The sequence below is a fragment of the Phaseolus vulgaris genome, chromosome 4 (assembly GCF_051622355.1).
Source record: "Phaseolus vulgaris cultivar YP4 chromosome 4, ASM5162235v1, whole genome shotgun sequence".
In the NCBI taxonomy this organism is placed as follows: domain Eukaryota; kingdom Viridiplantae; phylum Streptophyta; class Magnoliopsida; order Fabales; family Fabaceae; genus Phaseolus; species Phaseolus vulgaris.
In genome coordinates, this window is record NC_143501.1 from 24,773,885 (window position 1) to 24,787,533 (window position 13,649).

General features: G+C 36.1%; 2 protein-coding genes and 1 long non-coding RNA gene across 3 annotated transcripts; all 3 read left to right on the top strand.

Moving 5' to 3' along the window:
* The first annotated feature begins 518 nt into the window (after nucleotides 1–518).
* LOC137837452 (uncharacterized) lies at nucleotides 519–1,997 on the top strand. Its single transcript, XR_011085461.2, has 2 exons — nucleotides 519–737; nucleotides 1,790–1,997. It is a non-coding gene; the product is annotated as an uncharacterized LOC137837452 (long non-coding RNA).
* Nucleotides 1,998–2,696: 699 nt separating this feature from the next.
* Nucleotides 2,697–5,513, top strand: LOC137838491 (uncharacterized). Its single transcript, XM_090300982.1, has 3 exons — nucleotides 2,697–4,942; nucleotides 5,018–5,326; nucleotides 5,420–5,513. The coding sequence occupies exons 1-3, from the start codon at nucleotides 2,697–2,699 to the stop codon at nucleotides 5,511–5,513; spliced, it is 2,649 nt and encodes an 882-aa protein (XP_090157108.1).
* A 734-nt stretch (nucleotides 5,514–6,247) lies between these two features.
* Nucleotides 6,248–9,236, top strand: LOC137837451 (uncharacterized). Its single transcript, XM_068646437.2, has 7 exons — nucleotides 6,248–6,348; nucleotides 6,432–6,830; nucleotides 6,908–7,149; nucleotides 7,223–7,435; nucleotides 7,517–7,609; nucleotides 7,698–7,799; nucleotides 8,808–9,236. The coding sequence occupies exons 1-7, from the start codon at nucleotides 6,324–6,326 to the stop codon at nucleotides 9,234–9,236; spliced, it is 1,503 nt and encodes a 500-aa protein (XP_068502538.2). The 5' UTR covers nucleotides 6,248–6,323.
* The last annotated feature ends 4,413 nt before the right edge of the window (nucleotides 9,237–13,649 follow it).

Here is a 13,649-nt window from a genome sequence, read left to right on the forward strand (position 1 = left end):
TGAGTTGTGTTGTGGTCCAAAAAAAAAAAAGATGAAGGGGGGGGGGGTTTGGTTTGCATGATCTGAAGGCTGAAAAATGGAAACTGTAATAACATATGCTTCAACAGCTACCTACCTAGCTGCAGGCTGAAGCTATACTATTTATATATTGTGTGCACTTGATGTGTCTCTTACATTTAGTTATACATGCTCTTCAAATGGAATTATTGGGTAAGCTCACCACCACTGAATAAAGTTCCTTTTTCCAGCAATCTGGTTGATTTGAATGTGTCCCCATTCCCTTACATATGGTCCCACCCTCTATTTCTGTGGTCTCCCTTTATCCCATGGTGGTGCCAGATTTTTTGGATCATTGAGTCTGTGATAGATCAATGATGTTTTGTCCTTTTGATAAACTCTCCCTCATCAGATCATTTTGTCCCATCTGTATGCATTGGCTAATGGCTATTTTGGTAGGGCTATCCTCTTTCATCAACTCCATCCCTCATCTCATCATTTTTTTTTCTCTCTCTCTCTCTCAATATAGCTATTTTTCATATATATAGATTTATGTTTGAAAATCTTATTTTGTGAATCAGGACATTTTTGGAAAACCGCCATTCTGAGTAGAAAATCCCAACACTTTCTGGAGGTGGTGTTAGCAGTGTTTTCAGCAATGGTTGAAGGGTGAAGAAAAGAAGAAGGTCGTGAAAAGAGAAAAGAGAAGTTTGGATAATTTGGAGTTATAGCAAAAAAGGGTACGTTTGAATATCAGATTTACTCTCCCTCCCTTGACAGTTGTAAAAATCAATCTACCTCTCTGTCTGTCTCTGACTAGCTAGCTCGTGATTATGTTAACTGTTTGACCTGTGCTAGGGACTTCTCACTTTTATGCTAATTATCACACGCACAATAATTATACGCTTTCTTTATTTGAAAATTTATTTTAAACCTCAGGTTTATGACAGAGAAAATAGAAAGGAAGAATGTGTTTTGTTTCTCTGTCCTTCTTCCTTAAAAAAATATAAAATATGAGTGATATATGAATAATATTACTGTCAGCTTAATTGAACATGCTAGCTATAACTCCATATTCTTAATATAGGTGCATGTATGTTGTGGACCCCATTTTTAATCCACCTTTTGTTTTCTTTCCAACTAAACTAAGACTTTTTTCTCTCACATTGTTGGTATAATTAATAAGCAAACAATAAAAATGGCTACTAGCTTGATGGTACCTCTTTACTGAATTTGTCTCTTGCAAATGTGAAGTTGTAGATTATAGTTTTCTATATATATATATATATGTATGGAATATATATGAGAAAAAGCAAAAGTTAATAGTTTGAATGTGATTGTACCATTTTAATAATATTAATATGGAAATTGAGTTTATGGAAATTGTTAAAGAAGTCAAGTCAAGGGATTTTATTAAGTCCTTAATCATGACTAAAAGATTATATAAAAGTGAGTTTATATTTTAATTTTTTTAGTTTTTTATTTAATTTTTAGTTTATAAAAGAATTGAGTTTTCACAACTCTTTTTAGAATTCAGTTTTCACTGTGATGCCCATAACTTGTCCCTCTTGATGCTTTGGTGATGGTGACTATGCTCTCCTGATTGAGTGACTATTCTGATTTGCTATATTATGTGTATTTGATTGACCAAACTTATCTAAGTTTATTTAAGTTGGATGTCACTTGTTTGGAATATTCTTACCCTGCTCTTTTAAGTTCATGTTGCTATCAATATAGTGTGTAAGGTGATTATTGTATTTTATGTACTAATCTGAATCATTTTGTGAATCAGGACTTCTTTGATAATTAGGAATCATAGGACAAGAATTGCTCTTAAGGCAGCACCCAAAAGGGTACGTTCAAAGACAAATTACTCACCAATTATATCAGATTTTATAAATTAATGTATTTTGAATATTGCTTAATACAATTCATATAGTTTATTATATGTTGTTTATATAGTTTATTATTTTATTTTAGATTGAGTGAGTTGTATTAAATTTTTTAGTTAACCTAATTCATAACATCTAATACTTTTACAATTGTTTTTATGTTTTATCATATTAATATTAATTATTTGTATATCATATTCTTAACATGTTGCCAATACTAAAGAACGTTAAATTTTATTTTGAATGGATAAATTTTTTATAATTAAAATTAATGAATTTGATAACTTGACCTAACTTAATTGAATTATAATCTGGTTGATTATTAAACAAAATATAAATGTCAATTTAATCTAATCAAATACTTTCAGGCCTGTGCAAAAGTTACTTTAGCTTATTTTTATATCCTTTCTGGGGAAAAGAGATACCCAATCTAATAGTTCCTAAGAAAGGCCAAATATAATTATCATAGTTATTGAGCTTTAGATGTGTCAAAAAATGTTTTCGATCTTAAAAAAATTACATTCCTTCTAAATTATATAATATTATTTTCATCCATTTTAAATTATGGATTTGCCAGAATAAAATGTAGTTTAGATTGTAAAGATTGATTATATTATGACTCAATTAATGGATAAAACCTACTATATTACAATTTCCAGTTTCACAATCATCTAGCAGTTTCACAACTTCACAACCATCACTCCAAGTAAGTTTGTTTTAGTTAACTTTTTTTACTTCAGTTTAATATATAATATATGTACACATTACTAGATAAGTAATGTTCTATTTTGCTGTTTTGGTGTAGTCATGCCAATTGATAAATCGTGGATTTGTAAACCACGAAACACCATTGAGTATGCAAATGGGTTGAATGTGTTTTTGGATATTGCATTTCAACATGCTAATGGTCCTGTAATTAAGTGTCCATGTGCAAAATGTGGTTTCAAAAAGTGGCAAACAAGGGATGTAGTTCAAGAACACTTAACATGTACAGCTTTCCCTCAGAACTACAAAACTTGGTATTTGCATGGTGAAGGATCAAGTGTAATTGAGTCAATGGTCGCCACAAGTGCGCATGTCATTGAAGATTTATTGGAATCTCAAAATCCGATGGAAGACATGTTGAATGATGCATTCGGGTTTGCGGGGCATGATGAGGATACTGAAGCTGATGATCTGCAAACTAATATGGTGGGTGATGAAGGAAAGACAAACTTTGATGAATTGATGAGGGACAATAATGAACCCTTATATGAAGGTTGTACAAAGTATTCAAAATTATCATTCATGTTGAAGTTGTACCATATCAAATGCATGAGTAGAATGAGTGACAAAGCAATGACCATGATTCTAGAGTTGCTAAAGGACGCATTTGAACATGCTAAGTTTCCTAACTCGTTCTATGAGGCGAAAACTGTGATTACCAAACTTGGACTTAACTATGTCAAAATACCAGCTTGCCCAAAAGACTGTATGCTATATTGGGGTGAAGACAATGAAGGCTTAGAAGAATGTAAACGATGCAAAACATCTAAGTGGAAAAATAAAGATAAGAAGCAATACGCAAAAATCTTGCGTTACTTTCCATTAAAACCGCGTTTGCAAAGATTGTTTATGAGTTCTAAGACGATTGAGTCTATGACATGGCATGCATCAAAGGATAATCAAGATGGGTTGATGAGGCATCCTAGAGATTCCGAGGCTTGGAAATCATTTGATTTATTGCATCCAGAATTTGCAAATGATCCTCGAAATGTACGATTAGGCTTAGCTGCTGATGGCTTCAATCCTTATGGAAACATGAGTACAAACCATAGTATATGGCCAGTGGTTCTCATCCCATACAATCGCCCCCCTTGGCAGTGTATGAAGCAAACATCTTTTATCCTCTCCATGATAATTCCTGGAAAACAAATGGTAGGAAATGACATTGATGTTTACTTAGAACCACTCATAAGCGAATTGAAGGATTTATGGTTTGATGGAGTGCAAACATTTGACTATTCAAAAAAAGAAATGTTTACTTTGCGAGCAGCTTTGTTGTGGACAATTAGTGACTTCCCTGGGCTAGGTAATTTGTCTGGATGGAACACGCACACTGGTCTTGCTTGCCCTACCTGTAACTTTGAAACCGACTCTTCTTGGTTGTACAGGGGCAAATTCTGCTTTATGGGACATCGTAGATTTTTAAATAAAGAGCACAGATTCAGATTCAATAATCATCTTTTTGATGGAACAAATGAACTAAGGGATGCACCAAAACCTTTGTTAGGGTCAGACATATGGAATCAAATTGAGGGTATGAATGTTACATTTGGAAAACCATTAGACCCTATAGATACAAGTAAGAGGGCTCGTGGAAAGAATGTTGTTCAAGTTGGAGCAGAGCAATGGAGAAAGAGAAGTATATTTTTTGAACTTCCTTATTGGCGGACCAACTTGTTACGCCATTGTCTAGATGTGATGCATATTGAGAAAAATGTTTGTGACAATGTTTTGTACACATTACTTAATGATCCTAAGAAGTCCAAAGATAATCTCAAAGCCCGAAAGGTTCTTAAAGAAATGGGTATAAGGAAAGAGCTTTGGCCAAATGATAAAGGAAGATTTCGGCCAAGTGTATTTTCATTATCAAAAACAAAGAAAAAAACGTTTTTGCGGACGTTGAAAAAGGCTAAAATGCCAGATGGATACTCAAGTAATATTGCAAGGTGTGTAGATTTGAAAGGTGGAAAGATTTTTGGACTCAAGAGTCATGATTGTCATATTCTTATGGAACAATTACTACCTATTGCCATACGTAATGTTCTACCAAACAATGTGACTGCCGTGATAGTAGAAATGTGTTCATTTTTTCGACAATTATGTGGGAAAAGTTTAAGTCAATTTGATCTTAATAAACTTGAGTCTCGCATGATTCAAACTCTTTGCCACTTGGAAATGTTATTTCCTCCTACCTTCTTTACAATCATGGTTCATTTAACATGTCATCTAGCTGGTGAGGCAAAACTTGGAGGACCGGTACATTACCGTTGGATTTATCCCATAGAAAGGTAAATTTCCTACGAACCTTTGTACTTTTTTTAAGTTCAAAGTTTGATTATTCTAATTGCGAAAGAATTTTATAGGTATTTGGGACACTTAAAATCGTATGTTCGAAACAAGGCACAACCTGAAGGTTCTATTGCTGAAGGATACCTAGCTGAAGTGGTTTTGACCTTTTGTTCTCAATATATGGAAGGGATGAAAACAAGAACTAATAGACCTTCACGTGTAGATGACTCTTTCAACACAAATATTTCAGAATTGAATACCCTATTTCCACCAATTGGTAGAGTTGTAAGTGCTGCTTCAACTTTTGAGATGTCAACTATTGAGAGAACACAAGCACATCGATATGTGTTATTTAATTGCCCTCAAGTTCAACCTTACATTGAGTGAGTATTAACACTCAATATAAATCTAATTATGTTGAAAAGTTGTCCTTTATGGAATTATTAGTAATATATTGGTTTCAAATTTTTTCTTAGGGAATTTAGACAACATTTACGAAGAAGGTCTAGAGGGAGAAGAATTCCAAATACAGAGCTAGAAAAGATTATCAATAAGGATTTCATGAATTGATTTCCTCAAAGGGTAGGTACAATATGTTTTTACAAGTTTAAAATGTCAATTTCAAAGATATACTGACAACAAACATTATTTTTGTAGATTAATAACACAGACATTTCAAGTACAGTTGCAAATGATCTTAAGTATCTAGCTCAAGGTCCAACAACACATGCTAGAAGAATTTCTGCCTTTAATGTAAATGGTTTCAAATTTAGAACTGAAAGTCGAGAACATGACCTAAAAACCCAAAACTGTGGAGTGTTCTTAACTTCTTCAACATCATGTGTTATAAGTGGTGTGGATCAAAATATTAGACAAGCAGATTTGGCATATTATGGAAAATTAGAAGATATAATTGAGCTTAATTACTATGGTCATTTTAAGGTTATCTTGTTCAAATGTAAATGGGCTGACACCACAAGGGACTGTGGGTTGAGGAAGGATCCTTGGGGTTTCACTTGTATTAATTTTTCAAGGTTAATTCACACGGGAGATCGTGAGGAGCATGATCCATACATTGAAGCTTCACAAGCTGGAATGGTATATTATATAGATGATGAGGTGAATAAGGAATGGTCAATTGTTGTCCATTTGAAACCACGAGACTTGTATGATATGGGAGAAGGAGATGGTGAAGTTTGTGAAGTAGAACCGTGTCCACAACAAGACTTACATGAATTTTTCAGCAACTCTGACCAATTGGCATTATTTAGGGAGGATGAAGATGATGAATTACTAAATGAGGACAACAATGATGATGAACTTCATGAAAATGACTCAATGTCAGAGTAATAATAACCTTGGTTCAGCTGCACTATTAATATGTTCATTCATCTACTATGTGCATGTATGAAGCTTTTAATATATCTCCACTTTTAATATATCTTCAAATTTAAATTATGTTGTTGATTACTTCAATTTTATGTGCAGATATGCCTAAACCTAAAAGGATCAAGAACTTGCTTAAGTCAGTTGTTGGTTCAGACAAATCTGTGGCCAACTATGTAAACATTAATGCTACGCCTTCTACTACACAGGACCAGACAAGAACTACTTCTGCAAGTCCATTTGGATCTCCACTACCACAAGCTTCTCAATCTATTCATCAACAAACCTCACAACCTACACAATCACAAACTTCACAAGTTCCACAATCACAAGCTTCACAAGTTCCACAACCACAGACTGAATCTGAAAATCTTGAATCATCTGAATCTGTACCTCCAGCAACTTCTGAATCTGCACCTGCACAACCAACTTCTGAGTCTGAAAGAGTGCAACCAAGAAAATCAAGGCAATCAAACCACTATTGGTTTGTTGATGCTATAGGTAAAATCTTTTGTTTTTTTTTCTTTACATGTAATAAGTTTCACTGCACATGAAATAATGTATTTGGATTTTTATAGATGGCGAAGGAGTTAGTCAAAAACTAAAGGTGAAGGTTAGGGATGCTCATAACTTACCTACCGGATTACGTGTGGTGGTGAACTATGATGACAATTTTCAACCAATTGGAGAAGCATCTGGTTTACTTGCTGGAGTTTGTGGACAACTAGCAGCAAATCATGTATTGTTCCCTATTAGTTTTGAAAAGTGGTCAACTTTGCCAGATACTTACAAGGATACAGTGTGGGAGAGTGTACTAAAGGTAATATAACTTACATTGAAATAACTTTAATTTATTCAATACATTTGGACTAACTTCTTTTCTTTTTTTGAAGTCTCGATTTTGTTTCAAAGTAAATGAAGATTTGGCTAAAAGAGATGTTATGTTTAAAATTGGGAAACTGTGGAGGGAATACAGATGCAAGCTTTGGAATGAATTTTATGACCCTCTTATGAGCAGAAGTGACCTCATCAAGAATGTTCCAGCTGGATTAAACATGGAACAATGGGCTGTTTTTGTTGATTATCGTTTGAGGCCTTCTACAGTGGTATAGTAAACTCTGTTTTTTATTATTATTAATAAGCTTACTTTAAGTTTACACAAAAATGATTTCATTTTCACTTTGTAGAACATGTGTAATAAAAATAGAGATATAAGGAAGAGACAAATTATTCCTCACACTGGTGGTGCTATGTCTTTGTCAAGAAGAAGAAATAATTTGGTATTTGTTTACTTATATTGTGCTCTTTATTTTAATATATTACAATTTCCACCACATTATACTTATATTATTATTGTTGAACATATAGAAAATTGAGACTGGTAAAAATATTGGACGAGCTGAAATGTGGAAGATCACACATAAGAGGAAAAATGGCATATATGTGAATGAAGAGGCGCTGGAAATTGGGGTAAGTGTTTGGACTACTTTGATGATGATGTATTGATCATAGAAATATATTGGACTGCTTTGATGATGATGTATTGATCATGGAAATATACTGGACTACTTTGATGATGATGTATTGATCATGGAAATATACTGGACTGCTTTGATGATGTATTGATCATGATGATATATTGATCTGCTTTGATGATGTATTGATCATGATGATATATTGAACTGCTTTGATGATGATGTATTGATATGGGAAGTGGTGGATAGGAAAAAGAAAAAGCAGGAAATCTAGAAATAGTAATAATAATAAGAATTATAATGATAAAAATGAATGGTAGTTTATGTGATGGTGACCGGCACAGAGAGGTATGATAGCATGAACTTAAGTGGAATCAGGGGTGGGTAATTGTTATTTATAGATGAATAGGTGCATCTATATTTAGGGGTATGATTTTACAGATTTTGTCTCTAAGGTTCCAACCACATGGTCTTAATTTGGATAGTGATTGATGAGTGAGAATGCTATCATATAGATTTTAGCACTAGATTGATTGATGACCAAACACATGGTCTGTTCTTAATCGCACTAGATTTTAGCATGCTATGGGAAATTAATAATGGAGTGCAGGTATAAAGAACCTTTTACCACAAGGGAATTTTAAAATTAATCAATATTTTCTTTTATAGCATGCTTTAATTATTACGTACCATTATTCCAAACACAATCACATTATTATGTATAAATAATTAATAACCAAATGATAAAGTCACTAATCAATATCTGCATGCATGCTCCCCTTTTTCTTTAGTCAGTATATTCAGGCCTTTAATTTCTCAGTTTTTTTTCTTACCTTTTTACCTTCTTTGGGTTTTAAGTCACTGTCATCAAAATTGTAGAGAATTGGGATGAACTTTGGATGGTTTCTTTTATACCTTACTCTCATTCTATGTTGTAGTTGAGAGTTCAACCATTTCATTATGTTTACTGCTGCTGCCATGATATATTTTCAATTTTATCGAGGAAAAAATTGATGAACTAATATTGACAAATCCAAAAGGTGGTTCAAATATATCTCCAGAAGATCCAATTGGTGTCATATTTGGTAAGGAGCATCCGGGTCGAGTTAGAGGGCTATCATATGGAGCTTGTCCCAGCCTTGCTTTCAAAGGATCCACAACAAGGCTAAGTGGTATGAACCATGCTTCCTCTAGTTCAACTTCATCAAATGTGGAGGACAAGATAACTCAAATGGAAAATGAGCTTGCAACTGTGAAAAATCAAATGAACACTTTGCTTGCTTATATTGCTTCAAGAAAAGACGTTCCAGAACATTTTGCTGCAATAGCAGCTAATTTGGTTCATGCATCCACCAATGAGGTATTAATATATTTAAATATTTATTGGTGTCTTTTATTTTATAATTATAAACATACAAATTCATTAACTTAAAATTATTTATTTCAGGCATCAAATTATGGAAGTGGTGCTCCATCACCTAATCAAGTAATAGGATCAAGTGCCGGAAGCAAAACAGATTAGAGATGTGTGTTTTAATTTTAAACTTGACTAGGAATGTATGAACTTTTGAACAACTATGTGTTGGAATTTTAAACTTAATTAGGGATGTATGAACTTTTTATGTGTTTTAAACTTTTGAACATTATTATGTGTGTTTTAACTTTCAATTACATATAAACATTTGAACATTATTATGTGTGCTTTAATTTTTAATGAAATGAATGGATGATTATAACTTTATACATTATTTTATTTTATTTTGAAAAAGTGGTGGTTAAATTTTATAATTGTATAAAACAGATTATAAAAAAGATTATAGAAAAGTGGTGGTTAAATTTTATAATTGTATAAAACAGATTATAAAAAAAATTATAAAAAAGATTATAAAAAAGTGGTTAAATTTTCCTTATTCAGTAATAAAATTACGTCAGTTAAAAACGCCACTACTTACGAATATTATGGTGTCAGAATCTTCTTCAATGATTGTAAATTGCGACAGTTATAACTGACACTACTTACAGATAAAAACCGCCACTACTTACACTATGTTTAAAGTGGCGGGTGTTGCGGCGGGTAACATAAAACCGCCACATTAAACTTTGTGGCGGCCAGTTCTATGGCGGTTTGGGAAACCGCCACAAGCGTATATTGTGGCGGTTATAAACGCCACTTTATACGAAAAAAACCGCCACAATATACACTTTTTTTTGTAGTGTAGAACGCCCTTGCTGCTCCTAAAGAGCTTGACGTAGCTCCTCAGTCACCTTGCTAAGCTCATCATTCCTGGCGCGAGAGGCGGCCAGGTCCTCATGCATTCTCGCCTGCTCTATGCGCGAGGCTTCCACAGTTGCCTGCAACGAGCGCATAATCTCTACCATCTGCGCCATGGTCATGGCGGCAGCGCCTTCAGCAGCGACGGGCGCAACTGGACTTGAACGATTGCTTCTCATTTTTCTCATGAAACTTGGCGAATCACAGAATGCAGCGAACAACACTTAATTCAGCTACGATCGATTCAGCGATCAATCGGAAAAAACTACGCGAAACTCCGCAAGAAAACTCAAGAACACCGCGAACCTCCAAAGAAACCTGCAACTCCACCAGAAACCACCGCTTCTCCCACGGATAACCAAACGAGCGAAAGAACTCAAACTCCGCCGAACAAATCACGCGTAAACAGCGGAAAACTTCACTTCACCGATCAAAAATCCAAACGAACGGTGGAAAACGCGAAATCACCAAACAAATCTCAAACGAACAGCGAACGATGGTTGCACCAGCACACAACCACGCAGAAAACTACGAAAACCCCCAAGAACTCACGCTGTGGATGGGAACAGGTTTTACACGGCCCCACGGTGGGCGCCTAATGATCCTGCCTGTTGACCAGAACGTTGGAACTTGCCTCGTCAAACCTGGATCGACGTATGCACCGCTTCTACCTCCGTCCTTCGCCGCGATCCACCTCAAGAACCTGCAAAAGAACAGTGCGGCGCCGCTGCGGCCGATCGCACTCCAACGCCCAAGTCAGTGACCGAACCACCAAATACTAAGAGCAAGAACACTCAAGAACTCTCAAGGAACCGTGCAATGTTCTCTCTCACAGTATGCTCAAGAACTCGCAAGCGTAAAGAGTATAATCTGAACGTGCGTACCTCAGAAGTTCGTTGAGAACTCTTATATACCTGGTCACTTTCTCTCTCCTGGCAGTTACAGACCTGGACACGTGGTTCGCATCCAGTCGTACACGTGCCATCATCCGGAGCCTCCTTGACTTGGGCGCTACTTCTGACTCTCTTTTTGGCTAAGTTACTTATGCATGGTACTGCCTAGTGCATAGCTAACTTGGGAGCGCGATCTCTACTAGAATTGGCGAGTTAGGGTGCCTCCGTACACCTTCCCTGTGGTCTCGCCGGCCGCCTTCATAATCTGCACCACCTTCATCTTCGGCGATGTGCTTGCTCTGGCGATCTCCAATCACTTGGTCGCCTGAGTTTACATCTGGCGACTTCATCTTCAACTGGGCGATCGCCGGTCCTGGTATGCTGGAGATCGGAGCACGCCAACTTAATATCTGGCGCCTTGTCAACACGCCTACACTGTAGCTTGATGCCACGTCATCACTTCCGACTACCAGGGCGGTACACAAGCCCCCCAGTCTTAAGCGAAGACTTGTCCAGCGAAAAGACTGAAAGAGTCACGTCAACACCGATCTACGTGGCACTGACGCAGAATTCCAAGCGGTTGTACTCTCTGTTTCTCTGACACTCCACCAAACCCCTCACCCATCGCTCGACACGTGGCTTCATCAACGGTTACCTTCAGTTACCGTTTGCGCTTCCCAAACCCATTTCGAAAAACCCTTAAACCCATTTTCGCTCCACTGTGATCTAGTGAACCCTAAAAAGACACATTTGTGTGACTTAGGAGATAATTTATCAAGACCAGGACTAAAATTATGAACAAAACATGTGGACCCAAAAACTTTGGGAGGTAAAGAGTGGAGAGGGTCATGTAGAAATAAAATAGAATGAGGAATTTTGTTATCTAAAACTGAAGATGGCATGCGATTAATGAGATAACATGCACTAAGAACAACATCACCCCAAAAACGCTGAGGAACATCACCATGGATTAAAATAGTACGAGTTGTTTCAACAAGATGTCTATTCTTGCGCTCAGGTACCCCATTTTGTTGAGGTGTAGAAGCACATGAAGTTTGATGAAGAATACCATGAGAAGCCATAAAATTTTTAAAAGAATGAGAAAGATACTCACGTCCATTATCACTGCGCAAAATTCGGATGGAAATTCCAAATTGATTTTTAATTTCATTGTAAAATATTTGAAATATAGAAAACAACTCAGAACGGTTTTTCATTAAAAATACCCAAGTACATCTTGAATAATCATCAATAAAAGTAACAAAATACTGAAATCCTAAATTAGACTTAATACGACTTGGTCCCCAAATGTCAGAGTGAACTAAGGCAAAAGGAGATGAAGCACGTTGTGAGACACTACGAGGAAAAAAACTACGAATGTGTTTCCCTAACTGACACGACTCACACGATAAAGTAGACACATTAGACAAACTTGGAACAAGTTGTTGCATCTTGGCAAGACTAGGATGACCCAACCGAGCATGAACGAGAGATGGAGAATCCATAATTGCGCCAACATGTGCAGAGATCTGAAGTTGATAAAGTCCATGAGACTCACATCCGGTGCCAATCATCCGTCCCGAACTCCGGTCCTGTAAAGTAACAGAATCTTTGGTAAAACAAATAACACAGTCAAGGGAACGAGTGAGACGACTAATGGATAATAAATTAAATGGAGACCCGGGGACATAAAGAACATTATCAATAGATAAAGATGAAAAAAGATTAATAGTACCAACACCATGTGATGGTACCCTATATCCATTGGCCATGGTAACTGAAGCTAAATAACCCGTAATAGATAGGGAAGAGAAAAAAGATTTATTACCAGTAATGTGATAAGTGGCACCAGAATCTAGAACCCAAGGGTCATGGGAAGTGGAGTGAGTGAGGCCAACAAAAGATGTACCTGAATGTGCAACAAAAGCCGTGGAACTAGGGTTCTGACGATCCTCATACCATTTAAGAAATTCATTGAAAATAGCAGGCTGGCCTGGGGTATCAATTGAAGTATGGTCCATGGTAGAAGGTTGCACAGGGGCAATTTGAGCAACCGCAACAGATCTAGGAGGACGACTATGTAAGGCATAACATCTGTCAATTTTGTGGCCAAGTTTGCCACAATGGTCACACTTGTGACGCCCTTTGCCAGACTTGTGAGGGCGAGTACGATCATTATGCTGAGAGACTAAAGCAGAAGAGTCATCAACATGAGATGTTATATCAGCGGTGTGTTTACCTGGAACGCGCAAAAGGGTAGAACAAGTGGAAGTAAAATTGGGCACAATAGGAGATCCCAAAATTTGATCACGAACGTGAGAATAATCATTAGGAAGACCATGTAAACCCAATAACATGAAGAACTTGGATCTTTGTTCTAGTTCTTGAGAAGGAGTAGAGGCAGGAGGTAATAACTCATTAAAATCATGAAGAAGAGCATGAAGTTTACCTAGATATTCTGCCATTGTACCATCAAGACCTTTGGGAGCAACAATTGTGAGAAGATTTTGACACACACCATAAAGACGTTGAGTATCATTGGTGTATAATAATTTTGCTTGTTCCCAAACTTCTGAACATGTCTCATAGGTACGAAAAATTTGTTTTAAAGATGAGTGAATGGTCGATTTGATAATAATGCATAATTGAGCATCAATTTTTGACCAACAGACAACCTCAT

Coding starts and splice junctions, on each gene's coding strand:
- LOC137838491 (XM_090300982.1), top strand. CDS start 2,697: ATGCCAATTGATAAATCGTGGATTTGTAAACCACGAAACACCATTGAG. Junction 4,943..5,017: donor TGGATTTATCCCATAGAAAG/GTAAATTTCCTA, acceptor AGAATTTTATAG/GTATTTGGGACACTTAAAAT. Junction 5,327..5,419: donor CAAGTTCAACCTTACATTGA/GTGAGTATTAAC, acceptor ATTTTTTCTTAG/GGAATTTAGACAACATTTAC.
- LOC137837451 (XM_068646437.2), top strand. CDS start 6,324: ATGTTCATTCATCTACTATGTGCAT. Junction 6,831..6,907: donor TTGGTTTGTTGATGCTATAG/GTAAAATCTTTT, acceptor GGATTTTTATAG/ATGGCGAAGGAGTTAGTCAA. Junction 7,150..7,222: donor TGTGGGAGAGTGTACTAAAG/GTAATATAACTT, acceptor CTTTTTTTGAAG/TCTCGATTTTGTTTCAAAGT.